The sequence below is a fragment of the Leguminivora glycinivorella genome, chromosome 2 (assembly GCF_023078275.1).
Source record: "Leguminivora glycinivorella isolate SPB_JAAS2020 chromosome 2, LegGlyc_1.1, whole genome shotgun sequence".
In the NCBI taxonomy this organism is placed as follows: domain Eukaryota; kingdom Metazoa; phylum Arthropoda; class Insecta; order Lepidoptera; family Tortricidae; genus Leguminivora; species Leguminivora glycinivorella.
In genome coordinates, this window is record NC_062972.1 from 8,488,485 (window position 1) to 8,510,607 (window position 22,123).

General features: G+C 37.6%; 1 protein-coding gene across 4 annotated transcripts in view; it reads right to left on the minus strand.

Annotated features, from left to right (window-relative positions):
• Window positions 1-871: 871 nt before the first annotated feature.
• LOC125236381 (homeobox protein abdominal-A homolog) overlaps window positions 872-22,123 on the minus strand; it is a 61,573-nt gene continuing 40,321 nt past the window's right edge. For all 4 annotated transcript variants that reach the window (XM_048143191.1, XM_048143174.1, XM_048143183.1 and 1 more), the window contains exon 3: window positions 872-5,374. In XM_048143191.1, coding sequence (XP_047999148.1) covers window positions 4,980-5,374 — 395 coding nt within the window. In that variant the 3' untranslated portion in view covers window positions 872-4,979. The remainder of the gene's footprint in view (window positions 5,375-22,123) is intronic.

The window sequence follows — 22,123 nt, forward strand, 5'->3', positions numbered from 1 at the left end:
TCCACTTGTTTCCTCTCATTCGTTCTTGCATCGTAAATTCGTAATGTACAGTCAGCTGCAAAGTAGACCCCCTTGCATACACATTTGTATGCAGAGGAGTCCACTTTTCTCTGCAGCTGACTGTACCAATGTCATGCAGATTAAGCTATGTAGGTCATATGTTTTCTGTAATAATCTAGACACAGCAGACAACGTAGTATAGTTTTTCCAAAAAATATATCTATAAGTGCCTTTCAACTTCTATGATGTATATTTATGATAATTGATAATATGGTGTATATTTGATGACCGGTCTGGCCTAGCGCGTAGTGACCCTGCCTGCTAAGCCGCGGTCCCGGGTTCGAATCGCGGTAAGGGCATCTATTTGAGAGATGAGCACAGATATTTGTTCCTGAGTCATGTTTCTATGTATATAAGTATGTATTTAAGTATATCGTCGCCTAGCACCCATAGTACAAGCTTTGCTTAGTTTGGGGCTAGGTTGATCTGTGTAAGGTGTCCCCCAATTAAAAAAAATAAAAAACATCAGTTAAATGAAACTAAATCCCTACTGTATGCGCCAGTAATCCATATTGTTAAAAATCATAATTTTGGGAAAATAATGATAATTAATGTTCAACAGCAACGAACTTTAACGTGGAAAATATTTCTTTCACGAAAAAAATGTCAAAATTGGTTGCTCGGTTGGCGAGTCAGAATCACATAGACAGACTTTAGTGTCAAAAATATAAAATCAGGTTATTTTCGACAGGCCAAAAATGATATAAAAATATGTTACATAAATTGTTAAATATTATACCTTTTTAAAAACAAGTATGTAGATCTATGTTACTAGGGTAGGGTAACGTTTAGGATCGGATAAACACAAGAATACAAATTAAATAGCCATGTTTTAATTAACTCTTTATTCTCTTGAATTTCTGAAATTAATATTACAATATTGAATGCGGGTTTCATATACAATCACCCAACTATTTGCTTATTTACCACGACACAGTCACGACGTACTTGGGACCCTCCACCATAACCAGAGACCAGATCCTTCACAATTACTTGGGACGCAGGTGTCTGGTTATGCTGGCTCCCGCACGACACATTTTCATTACATAACATAAAACAAAAGTATAAAACGAAAAAAATTCGCCACATAAAACTTTCACGAATATTTACAGTTATTTTAAGACGCTTTAATTATCTACTATTTTCAAAAATATAGATATAGATACATACTCACTACATAGCTACAGTTATATTAAGATAAAACTTTATTGAAGTAATTATGTAAAACTAAAAAGGGATGTCGTTATTTTAGAGTTAAAACATAACGGAAGATTTATACACAGATAGGTACGAAACGTTGAATAACAATCAGAAAACTTAATAGGAATAGAATTTTGTGACTATCCAAAATAACAAAAAAATCATACAATGAATTTAAAGTAATCGTTCTGCGTATAAAAAATAAAAACGTAAGCTATAAAATATCTTCAACGACATTTTCCAAACGATATTTAAAAGTAACAAAACATGGAACTGAATCTTATTTAAGGTACTTGTCAGGAAACGAACAGAAACCTACCGGCAGGTACAACCTACCTACGTACTAACGAATACTAGTAATGGCAAGACAGCATTACCGATGGAGGACGAATGTATGTAATCTATTTAGTAAATTGCTCATTGTTTCACATGAATTACACATCTTTACGAGGCAGAAACAATAAAGTGAACCCGACGTAAATCAATGGACGTACATACATACACGTTAATATCGTTACTATGTTACAAGTCTACCTATTGTTGTACGGAACTAAACGTACCATTACAAAGCTGTACTCCTTATAACTTCGTGAACGGCTCCCAATTTGCACATTCCCATATATCAATAAAACAATTACAAACGGAATAAACGCAAATCTTAACGGCTTACAAAATGCAACAATTTAATTCGTATACACACGTCGTGTTTAGTTCAATAACTTTTCAGTGGGGCTTTATGGTCGCACTTTTACCGTGAAACTTCAATCTTCTTCTGACAAGAAGGTACGTAAGTGGAGTGTGTTATCCGCAGCTTCAAACCATAAAACCGCGACCATAATAGACCTGCAGTGTGTACGTCCGGTCTGAAATCTGCGTGCATTCCGATTACTAGACCAATATTTTCAACAGACAAGCAATGGATTCATTCAGTCATGGACTGCTTTGAAATCTAAGTTCCCTCGGAGGCCGGTAGCACCACATAACATAGATTAACCAATTGCGTATCTGTCTTTGTACTAGATTGATGACTGCCCTTGCACTATGCGAACAATACCAAATAATTTCAAGCGCTTTTAATCGTTACTAACCATCAGATATCTAAGATATTTATTACCTATGCATTATAATTTATAAAGCCTACTTATACCGAAGTTACTTAAGTACATTTTGTTCGATTTTCATTCTCGATTTTTAGTTTAGAATGAGATAAAATTCTATTACTAACGACAACCTTATGTTTATACGAAGACTATGGGTTATTTAGGGTTTAAAGGGTATTTGTAATTATTGCACGAAGGCCAACAGACTAATGTTGAAGTTTTTGACGAAAAGACAAACATCCTTGTAAAATGTCAATGCATATGGCGTTTCGCCAAAATTCACTTTATCAGCCTGAAGACATCAACGCATTTAATGCAATTTATAAGTAAAACCAAATAGGTATATAATATATATGTTAATAACTGGCCTCCGCATGGTTACATTCTGCCAGTCTACAGAGAATTAAATGTTATAACATTTGAAATGTACTTATATTAAGGATGGTGTCCAACTTATAGTACTTTGTCGACAAAATAAATAACGAAAAACTTTGATCTTTGTTGGCTTAAAATAATAAATTTTACAATTTAAGATGTCGTAATTAATATTTTAGTTAATACTTTGTAGGGAATAAACGCTAAAACGGACTCCGTGCAACTTCCATCGAGCTGCTTAAAGTCCACTTTTAAAGAATTATGTTAGAAAAATAATAATTTTGAGAATTTCTTCAGGTAGGTTGAGTAGACGTTCTAATTTGCCCAATAACTTAACAAATAACTAAAAAGGGCACATCTCAACATCAAAATATTTTTGCTCGTAGTCTCGACTGCAAAATTTTCATTTAACCGAAGGCGGTTTTAACAGAACTTAACACAATGGTTATTACAAGATGTTTGATTTCGACCTAATGAAACATCGTGCAAAGAAATTTCGAAGTTGAGATATGATACCCTAAATATGGTCTCCCGTGTCACAGAACTTACACCTACTTACCGACGACTTATCTTGCCCTAATGATATCACGACATATACTCGTATCTGTAACGCTACAGATATACATTCCCGAATAATACAAGTGGACAGATATTGCGAGATGATCTATCAGAAATCTTGATAAGCGAAGAATTCGAATTCATACAGTAATTTATTCACTATTTTTCATTTTATTCTACCCTGACATTTAATTTACGTATATGGTGACTATCAACACTAAATTTTTAATCTAATTTTGTTCGGATTACGTATTGAAGTTTACAGTTATTTTGATACAAGGTTTTGCAAAAATAAAAGCAAGTGAGAAGGGAGCGATGAGAAATGCTATAAATTATTTTTAATGTATTTTGGCACAATACGAAATCGTAAATTAAGAGTGAAATATAAGCGGTTTGAAGACGGTTTAAATTATTGAATGTTGAGCTTTTTATTTTTGCTAGTTAAAAAAAAATTAAAACAACGAAATACTGAACTCGGATAATGTTAAATAGCGCGTGTAGATATTACTCTAAATACAGGTTTATCAATAATTCATACAAAGTCGGACCTATTAATATCTATGTATTATACACTTATTCTACTCCACTTTTAAAATTACGTGTAAAATTTTATATTTAGTCACATTATTGTTACCTATTTATTATATGTTTCATCGTTACGTATATAATTTTGAACATCAGATGATTCCTGATTGTGGACAACACTTAAACAATTTTCTTTTGTTAGTTAATTTGGTTTACCTTTATGTTGAGTATATATGGACAAGGAAGTTTTGACTATATTTATCAAAAAATACAGCCTAATTCGAATCAATATCAGGTCCGAAGACCAAACACAAACACATAACGTTAGTATCAACTAATGACGAAGACCTATTTGCAATTGTACTTCGATACGTATTTTGTTACTAAATATTTATTGTACCTTCTCATGGAATTAATTATGAAGGTACTTATATACAATAAAGAATGAAGATATATGTACTATTGTAAACAATACAGGCAATAGGTATGACCAAGCAGCGGATCTAGCACTATGTACCTATAAACATAAAGTTAAATAAACAACAATTTATGATCCTAACTACTGACGTGAATCACAACTGGTCAAAAACTGAAAGGAGACAACCCTTTTGAAATCAAATTGATAAATATAACAAATTTTACAATTATAAAAAAAATGTGACGACAAAACATAACAGTCCACTGAGAGCGGACAAATAATAAAATATACATCAAAATGTACAGAATATATCTATCAATAAAAAAATATAACATAATGGATTATAGTAAGTGGTAGCAATAAATACTATGAGATTCACAGATTTAAAATCTTAACTAACAATACCGATCATCACTCTGGCTCCGTGTAAACCCTAGAGCGATTTTGTTAATTTAGTAAAATATTATTGCAATACAATGTGTGGTTTATGGCAACAAAATAAATGCTTAAAGCACATCACCAGCCTGTCCGCGGCGGCCGCGCCCGTTGGCCCGCCGCCCCCGCACTAAAGGAACATATACAGAGTCACGCGCCTCCACAACGAGGCGACCGAATCAGCCGCAAAACATAAAACTAGTGGATACGAAACGACTAACGTAGTCCGCCGTCCTTGGACGCACTCGCATTCATGTATTCACACTATATGATACAGAATCAGTCAGGATTAGCTAGCAAGGGACGCCTTACGTGGGGACCTTGTTCACTTTGAGGAGGTCGCCAGAGCCCTTGTCTAGGGGCATCTTCATGGGGTCGTGGTGGTGCGTGACGTGGTGGCCGTGGTGGCCCTCGAGCTTGGCCTGCTTCTCCTGCTGCTGCTGCTTCATGCGGTCCTGCTCCTCGCGCTCGCGGCGCGCCTGCTCGTTGATCTCCTTCACGGCGCGCAGCTCCTTCTTTAGCTTCATGCGCCTGTTCTGGAACCAGATCTTGATCTGCCGCTCCGTCAGGCATAGCGCGTGCGCGATCTCTATCCTGCGCCGGCGCGTCAGGTAGTGGTTGAAGTGGAATTCCTTTTCTAGCTCTAATGTTTGGAACCTTGTGTAGGTTTGTCGGCCCCGCCGTCGTGGACACCCGTTTGGCCCTGAAAAGAACAAAAACAATACCTTAATCTCGATTTGATTACATACTATTATAAAACACAATCGCAATTGCAATAATAAAATCTGGCAATGCCGATAACAACAACTGCACTTGAGGATGAGGAGAAACCATAAAATTTCACTTTATACCATCTCAGATTTTAATGGCTCATTAATAGATATTTTATTGCAGCACTAAAGTTAATTTTAGAGTTATCGGCTACTGTGACCGACCGCAATGTAGATCAAATATAAAATTTTAATAGACAGAGAAATAGGTAATAAATGACAAACGGTTCGACACTAACGCTAAAATCGGAGCTGACCGTTAAACTGGACGCGATTTAACAAAACCCAATTTGAGTAAAGCAAAAAGTAACGGAAAGGGTTAAGAACAAACGGACCATAAATGGACAATAGCGTTCCCTGAAAAGGACGGTAAAGAAGGGTTGCGCAACTTTCTAATGCATTGTAAGGTGTTCTTTTAGTCGATTCGAGGAATCCGTGAAAGTCAACCCTAGCCATAAATCTGGCCGGCCAGAACGCACCGAAGTAGTAATCCTTATCCACGATTAAATTTCATCTTATTAATTCTCACGTAGCCGGCTACATAGACAGGTAAATGTTCTCACAAAGGTTGGCCGGACTGGTTTTCGAGTCAGATAATAAATAAGACAAGATAAATGGTCGTCCCGTCGAGTATTAAATTAATAGCGGGCCGACATTCTCCCGGAATGCGCCGTGGCTGCCCTCTACCTGCTAGCGGAGAATAAACTCGCGACAACAACTATCAGTTTTATTAATTACGCTTAGATTAAGAAAATGTATTTCCTCGGCTAGAAACGTGTTTAAATCCAAGACATGAAGATTAACATCGCTGAATTGGCCATTCATCGTCTTTAATCCAAATAATATATATAGAAAACATTTTCTACATTATTTTTCGAAAAAGTAAGAACTTATCTGGTCTATAGGGTGCATTGGGGTAATTTGGAAGGACAGAAATGCTCGGGTAATTTCGAAAGGGGAATCTTGATATGATGGAAATAATAGTTATTTTTCGACCTTTGAAATTACCCCAATGCACGATATAACGATTTTCTTGAACGTTTACTTTAGAAGACCAACGAGTCAAAACAGTAGGTTTGGCATTAAGTTAAATGTATAAAGTGTTGAAATCTGCAAGTACCTAAATTTAAAGATTACAGTTCTTTGTTTAAAGTGTTAAAAAGATTAGGTACAGGATAAGTACCCGTTCTTCCATAACCAAAACTTTGTAAAAAGGTTGCTCACCGATTTTACATTGTAGACATGCAACTCACCTCATAATGCTTTAAATTTTCAAACTGGCCACGTAATTAAAAAATATGCAAGTGCGTATAAATCATGCGACTCGCCCAAACTCGGCTACCACATTTACATGTGCCGTAAATTACCCAAACTGCGCTTTTACGGCCGTAATAACATTTACGGTCCTCGCTTACTTCAACAAAAACTTAAAAACGGTTTAAAATGTCATAAATAGAAAATGGGATAATTATATAAGTGTGGTTAGACGAGCACGAATAGCTAGAAGCACGAGCGCGAGGGAGATAGAAAAAGCCATTCTAATTTTAAAAAGCAAAGATGGAACCCAAAACACGAGTTATTACAATGTAAGGTCGTAAGTGATGATCGTTGACGTATGAGGGGCATCTTTCCGGTTTGCGCGGTAGGGTCTAAATCTGTGTGCGGCAGAGGGCGCGCTGGGCCGTTTGATGGGGTCGGTGATATGTTGGCGAGGCAGGTTGGGCACCCCTCGGTCGCCATGGCGACGACAGGAACCTCCCGTCAGCTGGCTTCCATTATTCTCCACCGTATTGTTGTCGGGGTGGTTTGTTGTAGTTACGAGTACCTGCGTTCTTTTTTAATGGGAACATTTTCCCATAGCCGATAGAGATCAGATTGAACAGGATACAATAAGTTTGCCTTATTTGCATTGGGAACGTTCCGAAGCGTTTTATCAACGTTTTTTGTGCAAACAATAGGTGTGTTTTATATAGACGCTTTGTTTTTTATTTGAGTAATTTAGTGTACGAGGCAGCAATTATTGTGGCAACGGATTTAAACGAAAAAGTGTGTTAGTTCGTAAACACAATATATCTGGTGTGGACAACGACACCATTAATAAGAGCGGCATTGTCGGTGTCCGGACGACACGAGCGGGCGCAGGCGCGCTCTCGGGTCCGTCCCATCTTTCAGCTGCCTTTTTGTCATGTCTCTACTTTTTGGGATGTTCTAGAAAGAATTCCGAGTGAATCAGAGACCACAGATAATCCCTGGAACGAGGAGTAGCACTGAGGAAAAGATCATAAAACTCAAATAGGCAGTTTTCGTCGATTCTCAATATATTTGTGGCTATAAACTTTGCTCAGAGGTAATTTATTATTTCGGACATAGTCTGAAAATATATACATACAATAACCGATTTCCAAAACCGAAGTGACCTCATGAGTCTCATGACTCCTCATGAGTGTTTCGTGGAGAAAGTTTTGTACGAAGATCTTTAATAAAAACTTTTTTTTCATATTTACGAGTATATCTAAATAGGTACAACTAGAAAATGGTTTCAATGGAGAGTTCGTTAATAAAATATGTTATTACACTACTTAATATACATAGTTTCACAGTCAGCAGATACATAACCAAGTAAATAAGTAAGTCTACGCCAAACGCCGTGGCAACTGGCTACGACTTGGCTCGCGTTTATCTCAGATATAAATCTCCCAGAAAGCCGCTACCTTATTTATTATTTTATTTAACTCGGCCCACCTTTGTACGAACCTGTTTCTTGTCGCTTGATTAATGGCGCCGGATCGCCAAGGGTCCGATTTACAAATAAATAATACTGAACTTTGGTCCAGTAAGAGTGTTATTTATAGTAGGCTTAATACTCTAAGGGCTGGTAGAGAAATTATGAAAATCGCTCTGTACTGGAGTAAATTAATTAGCATTTAATTAGACGCACCCGTAAGTAATGCTGACGTTTATCTAAATATAAAGCCGGCGCGACTGGCGAGGTGACATACAAACGGTTGTTTCGACAATAGATTCTCGTACGGCCTAATAATTCGTCGAAATTAAGCCCCGAATTGTATTAGGTATCAATTTAAGGAGCATTAAAGCGTCAAAGGGTTCCATAATTCGTGTGTTGGCGAACGGTTTATGGGCCATAACTCGCGAATTGTCGTAAATAGTCGGCTGTGCTCGGCAAAGCTCGGGACTCCATCTTAAAATAGGTCGTGAGCTTTCGGAAAACGGGATTAAGGATAAAGGTGACGTTGGATACTGCAGCTGAATTTGTGTTGCGATATTTCTGCTACATTTGTCAATTTCCTTTATAAGGGATGGATATATTAAGTTCCTTTTAGGTACCTAATAAGGTAATTAAAATACACGCAGGAATGTTCCGAAAACGTAATCGCGTAACTACAAATATACAGAAATTGCAATCTTTGTTTAAAATACCACTTTAATACACTTTTCTTTGTGCCAAAAAGCCCAATCAACATTCCTTAGATAACGCTGGAAGTAGCTTTAAATATATTAAAGCTTTTAAAGGGCAACTTAAGTGGACTTACAGTAACTTTACTGCATTTCAATAAGATATATGTACCTACGCTTATGTAACAAAATAACAAACTTCTAAATTCTGTTGTAGGTAAGAGTATCATCTGTTTAAGTGTTAAAATTGTTGTTATGTTTGTTTATAATGTTTAAATCAAACATACGTTAAACTATTTAATTTTAATTCCAGTCATGGGACCCTACAGCGTTATTGGTAATTAATATGAGATTTATTTCAAAAGCGAGTTATCTTGGGAGGAGAAAGTTTTTTTGAACAAGATTTATAGGTTTGTGAGTTGCTTAAGGCTGCTTTCGAGAAAAACGTTAAAATAATGTAAAATTTATAGTTTTAGTCGGTGAAATACTACACTTTCCGTTATCCAATAGATATATTTAATTCAAGTTTCAATTAGAGCATCTTATCATCTTGATGCTTATCAGACTGGATTTTAGAAAACTAACTCAATAAATTAATTATGATTTTTTCTCTGATGCACGTTTAGGAAAACCCGCGTATAGCGCTGGATTAGTCGATCTTATTTGTAAAATTTGGACACTTTAAAATACTGAAACTGGTAAATTTATAATACGTATATCCTGTACTACAAACTTCTCAGACTTCATTTTTATTATAAGGTTTTAAAAAAGAGTAAACAAGGCTAAGACGAATGCAATTTTTTTCAGAAATTACCTAAAATTAAGAGACAATTTCTTCGAAAATCTACATCACATCGGAGTTATTTTCGTACAAAATTAATCTGCAACGTTTACTAAAATTGCTCTTATGCCTTAGTGATTCTAAATTTCTATTATATATTTTTGGCAATTTTTTGAAAACGAGCCTTCCCCGTCACAATTATTTCCACTTCTGGACATTTTCTCATATTTTGTTAGACTAAGTAGAAAAAGTCCTATAATATGTTATATATTTGTAACCTACTCGGAAAGCTCTTTAATTTGATACCACACACGGTATGATTTCATTTTTTTCACATAAAAGCCCTCTTAACAATCTTGATGCAATAAATTTTCTTTATTTTCATTTTCATGTCATTTATTTTCTGATAGTTATAGTTTTCGACTTTATATTCATGATATAGGTCCCTCTGATTTAAACCTTGACACTGTTTTTTGGCTCTTCTTTTTGAAACTCTAGCTTTAACTTGTAAGATATGAATTGATCAGGGGCCCGTTTCTCGAAAGGTACAAGCCTTGTATTACAAGTGCGCGAACTGTCAAATCGTATGGGTTGTCATGGAAACACACTTGTAATACAAGGCTTGTACCTTTCGAGAAACGGGCCCCTGGTAGTCCGTTTAATATTTTTTTGGAGCTACGAGTAAGTAACTACATAATCTACATATTTACAATTAGGTGAAAATAAGAAAACTTTATTCATATATATATATAGGTACCCCAAAAAAGACACAAGTGGCCTGTGAGAACTCGACTCACGACTACAAACTTTTTTACCGCACAGTCTCGTAAAAACTAGCAGAACGCTTCCCTTATTCTCAAGACTGGATTCTTAACATCACTAAAACTACCTACACTACTGCAAACGCTTGCCGCATGAAACGAACCTGGCTAAAGTGAGTAAAGTGACTAATATTTCACAGGCTCGTTTGCGACTTTTTGCTCACTCACGCGCGAGCTAAATCATCACAATGTTGTGCTGCGTTAAAGGACATTGGCATTGGTCAGGGTTGGCGCATGTGTTGGTTTCGAATGTGACACTGTTCGTAACGGCAGTATTACATATTAGGTGATCGTTTAAAGTCAAATCATTGGGTATTCATTGCGGCGTAGGCGAGAGTATGGCAACCTGTAATAGCAATGTCAAAATTTCGTTTTATTACAACCCCGTGTTTGCCAGAATGGCACTGAAACCTGAATAATTTCATGTACCTACTCTGCTGCATGTGTAGGGTTGCAAAAAAACGGTTTTTTTCTGGCTTGAAAAAAAAAACATGAAAAAAAAACCGTGAAAAGAAACAGTTTTTTTTTTCTGGAGTATGTTTTTTTCTAAAGGTCGAAATCTCAAAATTTGCAGAACAGTTAATGCTTTTATACGGTTTATTAGACTTTATGTTAACTATTAAACAAATTTAATTTAATAACTTCAATTTCTGGTTTTATAAAACTAACATTTACACAACCTGTAGTTAGTAGTTATCGCTATTTACTGTTGGCAACACCACCGCCTCTCCACGCTCCACGCCTCATCGGGGATTCCCTAATAAATGTTTGTATACTGAATGTTTATCGAATTAAAATGTACTATTATTGGTTTTGAAACGTTACAAATCACGAAAAACCGTTATTGTCGTATTATTTGTTCATCTGAAAAAAACCATATTTAGAAAAAAAACCATGGTGCTTGGTTTTTTTTCATGTCTTTTTTTCATAATTCTGAAAAAAAAAACATTTGTTTTTTTTTCTATTTGCAACCCTATGCATGTGATTGTACATGTAAATGTAATTATGTATGATTAGAATTTTAGTAATGCAACTAATGACGACCGGTCTGGCCTAACGCCTAGTGAGTAAGTGACCCTGCCTGCTACGCCGCGGTCCCGGGTTCGAATCCCGGTAAGGGCATTTATTTGTGTGATGAGCACAGATATTTGTTCCCGAGTCATGGATGTTATCTATGTATATAAGGATTTGTATATTATATATATATATATCGTTGTCTGAGTTCCCACAACACACGCCTTCTTGAGCTTACCGTGGGACTCAGTCAGTCTGTGTAAGAATGTCCTATAATATTTATTTATTTATTTAATGAATTAGGAACTTTTTCTGAAGAAAATTCATCGCTTAATGTTAGTGTTTGGAGACGGGTTGACCGACAGTATAGTCAACGCCATTGAACTCGTAGCAGTCATAGATGAAAAAGAAAAGCCTACATACCTTCACAGAATCCACTAGTGTTGGTGCCATGTAGAATGACATATATTTTAGGTCTGATATAAAATCCTTAATCAAGCAACAAAGGTTTTGTATTGGTTTGAGGTCCAAATCTATGAAATGGTTCATGTGTTTTTATGTACTATGTAATTAAACAGTAGTACCTAGTCACTTTAGCAACCCTACACTTCGTTCAGTACATTGGCGAGTTGAAATGAAACGATCTTTGATCCCGCGCGGCACTGACGTCACGATTTATTCGTCCGTAACATTCATCCGTGGCTGCAAGACCGCGATATATGCCAGGATTAACAGGCCAATTCTAACTTACACTGATACATTTATTATCATTAGGACATCTGAAATGTCATTCGTATATCGAACACGATGACTGAATGACATGTTTTTTACTTGGTACAATGCCTCAAGGGCCAATTTTAGACATTAGCTAGCTTTTAAGTTTAGTCTTAGGGACCGGCCACATCTAAGAGACGCATGTCCTGAAGTGCGGAACGGACGTCCGCGCCACGCCGCCTGAATGTAATTCAAAAAACGTCTCCTCAGTACATTTTGTATAGGAAGGACGAATTACATTCAGGCGGCGTGGCGGAGACGTCCGTTGCGCGCCCCGAGACACGCGACGCTTAAGTGGGAAGGCTGCCTTAGTTTGTTATGTGAATTATTGTGTTATGTTCATGTAAATAAAGAATTGTTTTATATATCAGGATGATGTCGGTTTGTCGGTGTAGGTACGTCTGAACTAATATTAGCTTGTAATATTACCTATATTTGACTGTCGCTTGTTCATAGCATAGCATAAGGATCATTTGAACTAAATTGACCGTCAACGTTAAATCGTTCGCTAAGTTAGGTAACAAGAATGTAATACTTAAGTCTAGTCGCTCCGGCTACGACTTTAGTTATGAGTTATGACTTATAAAGCTAGCAAAGCACATGAATGAATTTTTCATATTTTTTTTTGTACTACGGGATACTTTATTTTTATAATAGAATTTTACTTATATGAAAATGGCCTATACCTAACTAAAATGTTTATGTTATTACCTAGAAATGTACCTAAGTATTTATTATCAAAAAAAAAACTGTGTAAGCTCATACAATACACTTTGTATACACGTCTCATATGTCAAACTAAATACAATAATAAATAATCCAATCATAATAAAACCCCTTGTATAACAGCCATCAAAGATAACAGTATAAATACATAAAGACCTATATTTTAAGAACAGTGTAACACTGAAGATTGTACATTTATTACTGGCAATAAAACGCTATTTATTATATACAAGCCTATACTTTGTGCATATAAAGGTAGTTGTTATTGAAATTGATGACTTTATATGAGATAAAAAGGTTAAAGGATATCGTTGACGACACATATATAAGAACAGAAGAAGAATGATATATGTGGGTATTTTTGTATACTCAAAATGTGATACTTTGCGTATAAGAGCACGAATAATGCTTGGTTTAATTAGCCTCAATGTTTCCATTATACAAAATAAACATATAATGACCTTACATAACAGGCAGGTTCGTTATATATCTGTCATCGGTGATATGAGTCGTTTTAATCGCAGGGTAAAGTACCCTTTTGGGCCAAATTATGGTTATTGCCCACGCCTTAGATTCATTTGTAGAAAACTCTCCATTACCAGGAGGGGCTCGACATTATTAGATACCTATCTAAGAGTTTCAAGTGTGTGTGTACGTATTTATATTATGAACAACATGATTTTTTACTGAAGTAATTTGGATTTACATATAGGTGCTGATATTTATGTTTCATATGAAGCATGACATGTGAGCGAGCACAAAGCCATTCAATGAACCTACCTACTACATAAGTTTTCTTCCGGTTCGAGCGCCATCTTAGCGGTCTCGTGTCGTGAATAATTTCTTTTCCTTTTGCTCATTAATGTTGTTTAAAGTGTGTATGTGTAATATCGATAGCTTATTATGCAGTAAACTAATTTTGTAGTGAGAAGCTGATGAAGAATTAATCTCGAATCGCGTTTAGTCTCTTTTTTGTTGTCAACGGCCGGTAATCCACGTGCTCATGTAAAATCTAGCTATATCAATTTACAAGTGCTAACTCACCGTACACTGTCGTACTTACCGTACTAAAATCATTAATTAATATTAGCTCATACCACCTTAACACTGGCGAAATAGCCCAATAACGGACTGAAGCTATTTAATTTTGAAAAACTAACTCCCTACTATATAAGTTACATGCATAAGCAAGTAAAATACAGGGCTGTTTTCAAAGTTGACATAAATAATAGAAATTGTATACAATGAAGTACCTACTTATTCCGATTAGTTTAGCAATAAAATAACAGATTTAATTTCCCACCCCAATAAAAGAAGATATGGTAACATCGAATAAGAAATGTAAAAGCTTTTCAGTCATTTGGCGAGTTGCCAAAATACGATGCCAAATGCATGGTTTAAGAAATGCCACCGTATATGTTTCATAGTAGAAATACAGCTTTTTAAAATAAGCTAAGCCAAGATATGACAGAAGGTCATTTGCTAATGAAATTCTAAAGAAAACAAACAATATTTTGAGATATCTGCTTATCGTAACTACTAACATATAGAGGTAGACGTAGTTTCAAGATTTCACTGCGTATTTTACTTTGCAGGTAGGGTCATTTTGATATATACGTATTTGTGCATAATGATTAATGAGGCCTAATAGATTAGCAGTGCGCCGAAAGTGTCTCAAGAATCTCAAGATGTTGGTCGAGACTCTTCACTATGAGACCGTTCGCTGAAATGACTATCGAGACAATGATCGTTGAATCAATATCCCACATGAGCACATGACATGGGGTATTATGCTGTAACAGATCGGGCCGCGGGTGACGAAAATTATACACGAAAGGGTTCTATTTACAGTTTATTTACACAGGCACAGGTTGAGCACATTACACAATTATTTACACGGATATATACAAAAGAAAAGGCTATTTACACATAATAATTACAATTTGATGTGCAAAACTATACATATGAGCCTTTTTTGACATTTCGTATCACACTGAAAAATATGCACATAAACAAAAGACGCGCGCTGGCAGCGGCATCCATAACCGGCCAGGCTGCCAGCACACGCGCAGCACAGAGGTTGTAGTTCCGTCGCCTACACTCCCCACCCTAGTGCTGGAACAGCACTCAAATCTGCGGACGGAAATCACGGCGGACGATGCGTGTTTCCAACTCCCATAGTTCTGTAGGTTCGTTTTCTCTGGGTAGCACGCAACAACCGACATAGGTCCAGCACAGTCCAGCAGGCATCGCAGTCTCAAAAAGGGCCAGCCATTTAACATGCTTTGTTTTGTCGGGTGGAACCTTTTTCTTGCTTGGACAATAATCACCAGGTGCGCCGAACTCGAGTAGTGTCTCGTATGACCTGGTTAGGTTCTGTTCGCCGTTCAAAGCACTTCTCCCTCTGTGCATACACCAGTACCGAGACTCCTGAGACGTACAAGCAACCGGATGTTTACAAGATGTAGGCAAACCCGCTCCTAAACGTATCCACGACTTGCATTTGTGTACGAGTTGTCCGACAGGAAAATGTTCGTCACTCACGTTAAGTTCATTCTGCCCTAGCAAATTCAGTTCGCTGACACTATTACGTGTTTCATTATATACACTTTTTACACTTAACATATTTACATTTGTCACCGTAGTGTCACTCATATGTTCACTAGTGCTGCGGACGTCTGACACTCGCACGTTGTCCGCGTGGCGTTGTAGCGCGGCGTGGTCGTCGCGCTCGCGGTTCACGAACGATTCTTCGGGCTCGTCGGGCATGTGTTCATCATCAACATGAAGTGTAACAACCGATGTATGGTACAGCCTGGCCGAATGATCACAGCCGTGACCAGATTGTTCCTCGATGTTATTTTTCATAGCGACGGCTGGCACGATGAACGTCCGTAGAAGCGAACCAACAGGATCAACGGATGCCTCGGCCGTAACCGGCCACTGCCGAAGTCTGGCCGAATGAATACAGTAGCGCTGGCCAGAGTGGTTCTCGTTGGTCTTCGCAGGGTCGGCGGTCGTAATCTTAAGCGCACTCGTGCGCTCGTCATCGCAAACAGTTGTAACAACCGCTGTCGCCGTTTGATACAGCCCAGCCGAAAGAACACAAACGTGGCTAGACTGTGACTCGTAGATCAGTGTTGAGGCGGCGGACAAATCGTTGCTAGCACTAAAATCCGAAGCAGTGGTGCCCACGGCGGGAGAGTCGGCGGCCGTTGCCGTCGATTGGTGTAGTTTGACCGAATGCTCACCAGTGTCGTGGTCAAACTGCACCTTCAAAGGTTCCCGCTGCGGCTGGTCTTCAAACTGCTTTTCTAGGTAGCTTGTAGAACGCAGGCACGATGTGTGTTTACGTTTCTTCTTTGCTTGCAACTCAGCTAGATCCGCCTCAAGCTGCTTCTCAATAAGTTGTAACTGTATCGTAGCTTTTGCTTTGGCTGCCTCTAGTTCAAGCCGCTTGCGCTTGGTCTCAGTAGAGGACGATACAGAAACAAACTTACTTCCGCTACGCGTTGACGGTTGTTTCCTTTCAGTTTCCATGTTAAAATGTACTATGTAATGTTGTACCTATGTGACTTGAAACTGTTGAAGCTCTTTTCGTGCAGCAGTACGCGTTTTCATCACTGCGACTTGTGGTATTTTTTCACATAGATCCGGTTCGAAGTCGACCACTTTTGTAACAGATCGGGCCGCGGGTGATGAAAATTATACACGAAAGGGTTCTATTTACAGTTTATTTACACAGGCACAGGTTAAAGCACATTACACAATTATTTACACGGATATATACAAAAGAAAAGGCTATTTACACATAATAATTACAATTTGATGTGCAAAACTATACATATGAGCCTTTTTGACATTTCGTATCACACTGAAAAATATGTACATAAACAAAAGACGCGCGCTGGCAGCGGCATCCATAACCGGCCAGGCTGCCAGCACACGCGCAGCACAGAGGTTGTAGTTCCGTCGCCTACAGGTACTGAGTTTAATTTAACGGAATCTATTGATTCTAAGAATCGAAAACTAACATTAAAGTATCGTCTAGGAAATACAATTTTATACAACAGATAGATACTCGCTTAAAAGTCAGGACTAGACAAAGACGTCAGAAAAGTAAGGTAAAGACCTAATACGTATTATGAATTCTAAAAACTAGCATAACACTTAGACGGTTTTTACACAACCTGTAAACCCAGTGTAAACTCCGTACAAAAACGTTTCTCACAACAGATTTATCTCAAAAACCATGTATCACAGTTGCAAAGCGTTCTCGGTAGCCGGGACTGGTTCCGTATGCAAGCCGGCCCGTCACTGGCATTCATTCTGAATGAGCAATGAACTGTACCTTACCAACCAAAAAAGACCTTTAGACCGTCCAAATTCACTAGAAAACACGGGTTAAGATATACTGGTCAAACTAGCCAAAGCATGAACTCTTTGCAACCTCCAGCAAGCAATTACATATCTAAAGCTGAAGGATTCTGGATTTAGAATCGCGTGATGGTAGAAATGATGGTACTTATGATAATGCTATCGACCGATGGCATCAGGATGCATTGCGGGACGCGACTGCGACGGCGCCAATTATACGCAGTAATGGTTAGGTTTCCTAGAGTACATATATAAATGTAACTATATTTAACGATGGAGTGTATGATAGACATATTTAATATTTGCCTGTGTTCAAATTCAAATCAAATCGATATCGTATTCTTAACCCTTAAATGCATGGTGATGTATATATACATCATATATTTGATGGCCCGTGGCTCGATATGTATAGCTATCCAAAATCACATTTATTGCTTAATTATTATTCATTATTTATTATTATTTAATAGACTATTAAATAAATTAAATAATATAATGATTTACTATTTATTATTTAAGGATTAAGATGAAATGGCGGAAAAGTGTGAAAAAACAGGACGATGGCGATTTTTAGTATGTGATTTAGGCTAATTTTTTGGGAGTTAGTAATTAGTTTATGTTTAAACATTTTATCATAAAGGTTTCACAAGTAGTGTACCTTTTTAATTGTAGTAATTTTTTTTAATAAAACTTACCAATTACGATATATTTATATAAATAAGATTTGGCCTATTTAACTACTAACACTGATTTAGTATAAAATCGATCTGAAATATTTTTTTTATTATTTTTCCCAGAATCAGAAAACCGTTGTCTATATTAATATCTCGTTAAAAGAAAAATTCCTGTTCATGGCTTATAACTAGGACCGGCGTATTCAGGCCCCGTAGCCGAATGGCATTTCTCCGACGCCAAACGAAAGCGATACGCCGCTGGCTCTGTCGCGCCAATACGCAAGCGCGATAGAGATAGATATCTACTAGCGCTTCGTTTCGTGAGCGTTTCGTGAGCGATTGTGCCATTCGGCTAGCCACCCGGGTTTGACTAACAGGCTATAAATTAAATCTGTAGATCTATGATGCTTGCAATTTTATCACTTGTCTATGTGGATAAAGTATCCGTCACGCTTTGGCAAGCGTGTCAGTGTGAGAGTGTCTTATCCACGGGGATAAGTGATACGATTAGAAGGATAATACGCCGGCTGGATTAGTTATGGACATAAACTGTCCAGTTTTAATTGAAGAAATGTCACTTTTAACAATTATTTATCTTCGCCACATTCACATTTGCGTCGTATGTGGGTAGATATATCTAATTATCTACTCGTATTCGCAATAAACTGCTACGATCGTGTCACAAGTCACAATAGTACCACACCCGTATTTAATTAACAGACATAACCATCAACTTAATGAAAATGAATCACGCATCTAATTTAAAACACAAACAAGAGTTTGCGACACAAAACAAACAGCAGCCCTCGGTAGAAACTACTTTATATAGCCTTCAGGAGTGTTATTTTAACCGACTACCGAGTAAAGGCGAGCCAAAGTTAGGAAGACTAGTTTATTTCGGTTACACAGAATTGTTATGAGTCTACAGGTCATGTTACACCAGTTGATAAACTAGACTTGGCCGCGACCAATAGGGTTGAGGATTGTGGGCGCTCTAGTAGATACCTATACGTAGTTAGCCAGCGCCAGTGCGTCCAAACAACGAATCCCAGAGGGCGTAATTATACAAAGTCTGCAGCGGATGTGCATTCACCGCGCCGCCCCAAAACGAACGGCGCAACTGTTACCTACTAGACTCACGCGGAAATGCACTCTAAACTATCAACATTCAGTTCTTTTTCCAAAGCACGGAAAAAGCGGATTTTCAGCGAGGATTTTCTCATTTAATCCAGTCTGAAATACATACGTTAGCGACACAAATAAATAAGTGCAGTCTGCCGCCCACTGCGCCCGGATTAATTCACTCGCCTCTGATGTTTTAATCAAGCTAAATATAAACTCGACTTAAAAGAATTCCTTTTGCTTTATATGCTAGTTTCCGTGTTGATATTACGCTTTGATATCTAAGGTTTCTTTGTGATAAATGCCGACCGATGTTCCGAGAACGCTTGTATCAGCTGTTTTAGGCAACAATGTTCCAAAAATAATTGCCTGGTGTTACGCTTTTTTCGTAGTCAGTATTTATGTTAGGGGCCCACGTGTTAATACTACAACAGGATGTTTAAAACTCCAAATTACCGCGCTAAGTACGCACTTCATTTCCTATTATTATTTGTGAGTATTCGTGTAGTAGATAAGCTCGCGGCGTCGGCGCTCGCGGGCTTAGAAAGCGTTATTTTGATAATATATTAATGTGAAGTGGTCGTACATTCCCATGGAGAGAGGAGAGGCCGTTTTATTTTTGAAAATGACTCCATCAGTCACAGATAACGTTCCTGAGGCGTCACAAAAAACACTGTTATTGTACGTATCGTGTGTCACGTACCGGTTTGGAGTAACTAAATATTGTTCAGTGGAATTTAGTGGGTACTCCCGTGAGTTTATCGCTTGTAGCCGCCGAGGGGATAGTTAATTTATGGATAGCTGCCAGATCACACCGGAAAAATCTTACAGTAAGATAAAGCGAGGAATAGAGCCCTAAAATAAATTTATTTTCGAATAGCACAGAATCCGACAAAATATTTAGGATACTAATGCGTTGATATAAGAGATGGGTGGCATTATTATGAAAATATATATAGCATTACGTCGCTTATTAGTAAGAAAAGTCTATCCAACAAATCAGCTTTAAAGTCTCTCGAGGTTAGAATAGAAAAAAAGTCTCACAAAAACGCGACGTTGAACCGCCCACGTCTATTTAGAAAATGTACGCCGTCATTGTTGTGGTATAATTAATTGTGAAATTATCATCTCATAACTGCCACGGCTGGTGTAAAATCTTATCCAATGAATAATAGTAACGTAGATCATGCGGGTTTATTCTGGCTTCTATTGAGCATAAAGTTTAAAACGCAGTATCGTAAGTAACCTACGTACGGGTCGCACAATAAAAGAGCTTTTAAAAACATCAGCTATCTCGGCGGGCATTCATTCGGTCGTGTTACGCGTTGTTTTGAAAGCGCATAGAACGATTACGATTACGTTTCCGACGAACCGTTGACTTCAAGTTACCTACGTATCGTCATTTGAATCTCGCGCTCGGATGTTTGGTCCGAAACGGCCATTCATTAGCATTTTATGAGTGATACGAGCGATAATGGTGTAATAAGACGCATCGAGCGGCCATACGACGTGATAGACGCCCGGCCTGCTGGCACACAGCGCTTATGGCCCATACTCATTCAGATCAACGCATTCCCATTCACTCGATGGCTCTTATTGTACATTTCAGATGTTCCGATGCTTTGAGCGACGGTTTTGTATTGTTTGATGGGTTCGGTAAGCACTTTAAGGCGGTTATCGATATAACTAAGTTCTAACGGCAATATAAACGTTTATTGTTCAGTTTTGTCAAGAGCAGTTTCCACTCTTGACACACACTCTGTTCATAATGTTCATATCTAATTTTGCCCATACTACGATATATTTTTTTTATTCTTACGTAAATACATCTGCATCGTTATTTCTTCATCGGACCGTTACAGAATCATAAATGAAACATTCAAATGGTTTTATGACACATTTCGTTAACGAGTTACCTTGTCGTCTCTTCCCAAACAAGAAGATCGTTAAACCTGCCTTCACTTGGCACCTCTTACTTCCTTCGGATATAAAAAAACCGGATGGTTTGAAAAGGAATTACATATCCGTTGTGATTAAGAATACAGTCAGGTAACAAATTCATTTTAGCACTAGAAATTATGGCACTGTCTAATCATTTGAAGTAAGTAAGTAAGAGCCCTAGCAAAAAGGGAAAAAAACCACTACAGCAGCTATTTTTAGCTATATCTTATCTATCTAGTTAGATCTGCAGATAGATAAATAAGTTACTTCAATAAATATTTTACTTGTAGATGGAATGTAAGGATCTGAGGTTTTCATATTTATCACCGCCTCATACATTTATTTAAAAGCGAGAGCGAGTGTTTCCAAGGACTTCTTTGCAAGCGCTTAGAAAGGGAAAAGTACTACAGTAGCTTATGGCTAAAATGTGACATACCTTCTTTGTGACCTACTAAGGTCGTGTCTATAGAGATATGTGTCTCTACGAATAGATTGAGTTCCTAGACTATCAATAGACTAATCCTAGGGCAGGTGTGGGGTCCGTGCCCCATCTGCCACGGTCCGGCTGTCCAAGTGTCCACGCTCTATACTCTATGGTCTATGCTCGTGCTCACCCTCATACCATCATAAACTCAATCAGGGGCGGAAGATCGTAAACTTTTTTTAGACCGTCTCTCAACAAAACGCGAATCGTAAAAGTAATTGGAGCCCATTCATATTAATAGACGTTTACGAGGTCTTCTCCATAAAACTGAGATTGTCATCGCTGTTGCGTAAGCTATGTCTATACGATGGCTTTTGAATTTGTTGAATAGTTTTTATTGGCTGTAAATCATAAGTCGTTGGATAGAACTGTTTATAATTAATAAAACGGATGATAGAGGATTGGCGTTTTATAACGAATCGTGATGCTATTGTTCTGAGGTTACTCGTACAATACAACGCCTACATGGCTTGCCTCGATTGTTTGTTTGTGAATCGAAGTTTTGAGCATTCTGATTAGATTTGGGCAACCTACACGACACATCTCAATAAAAC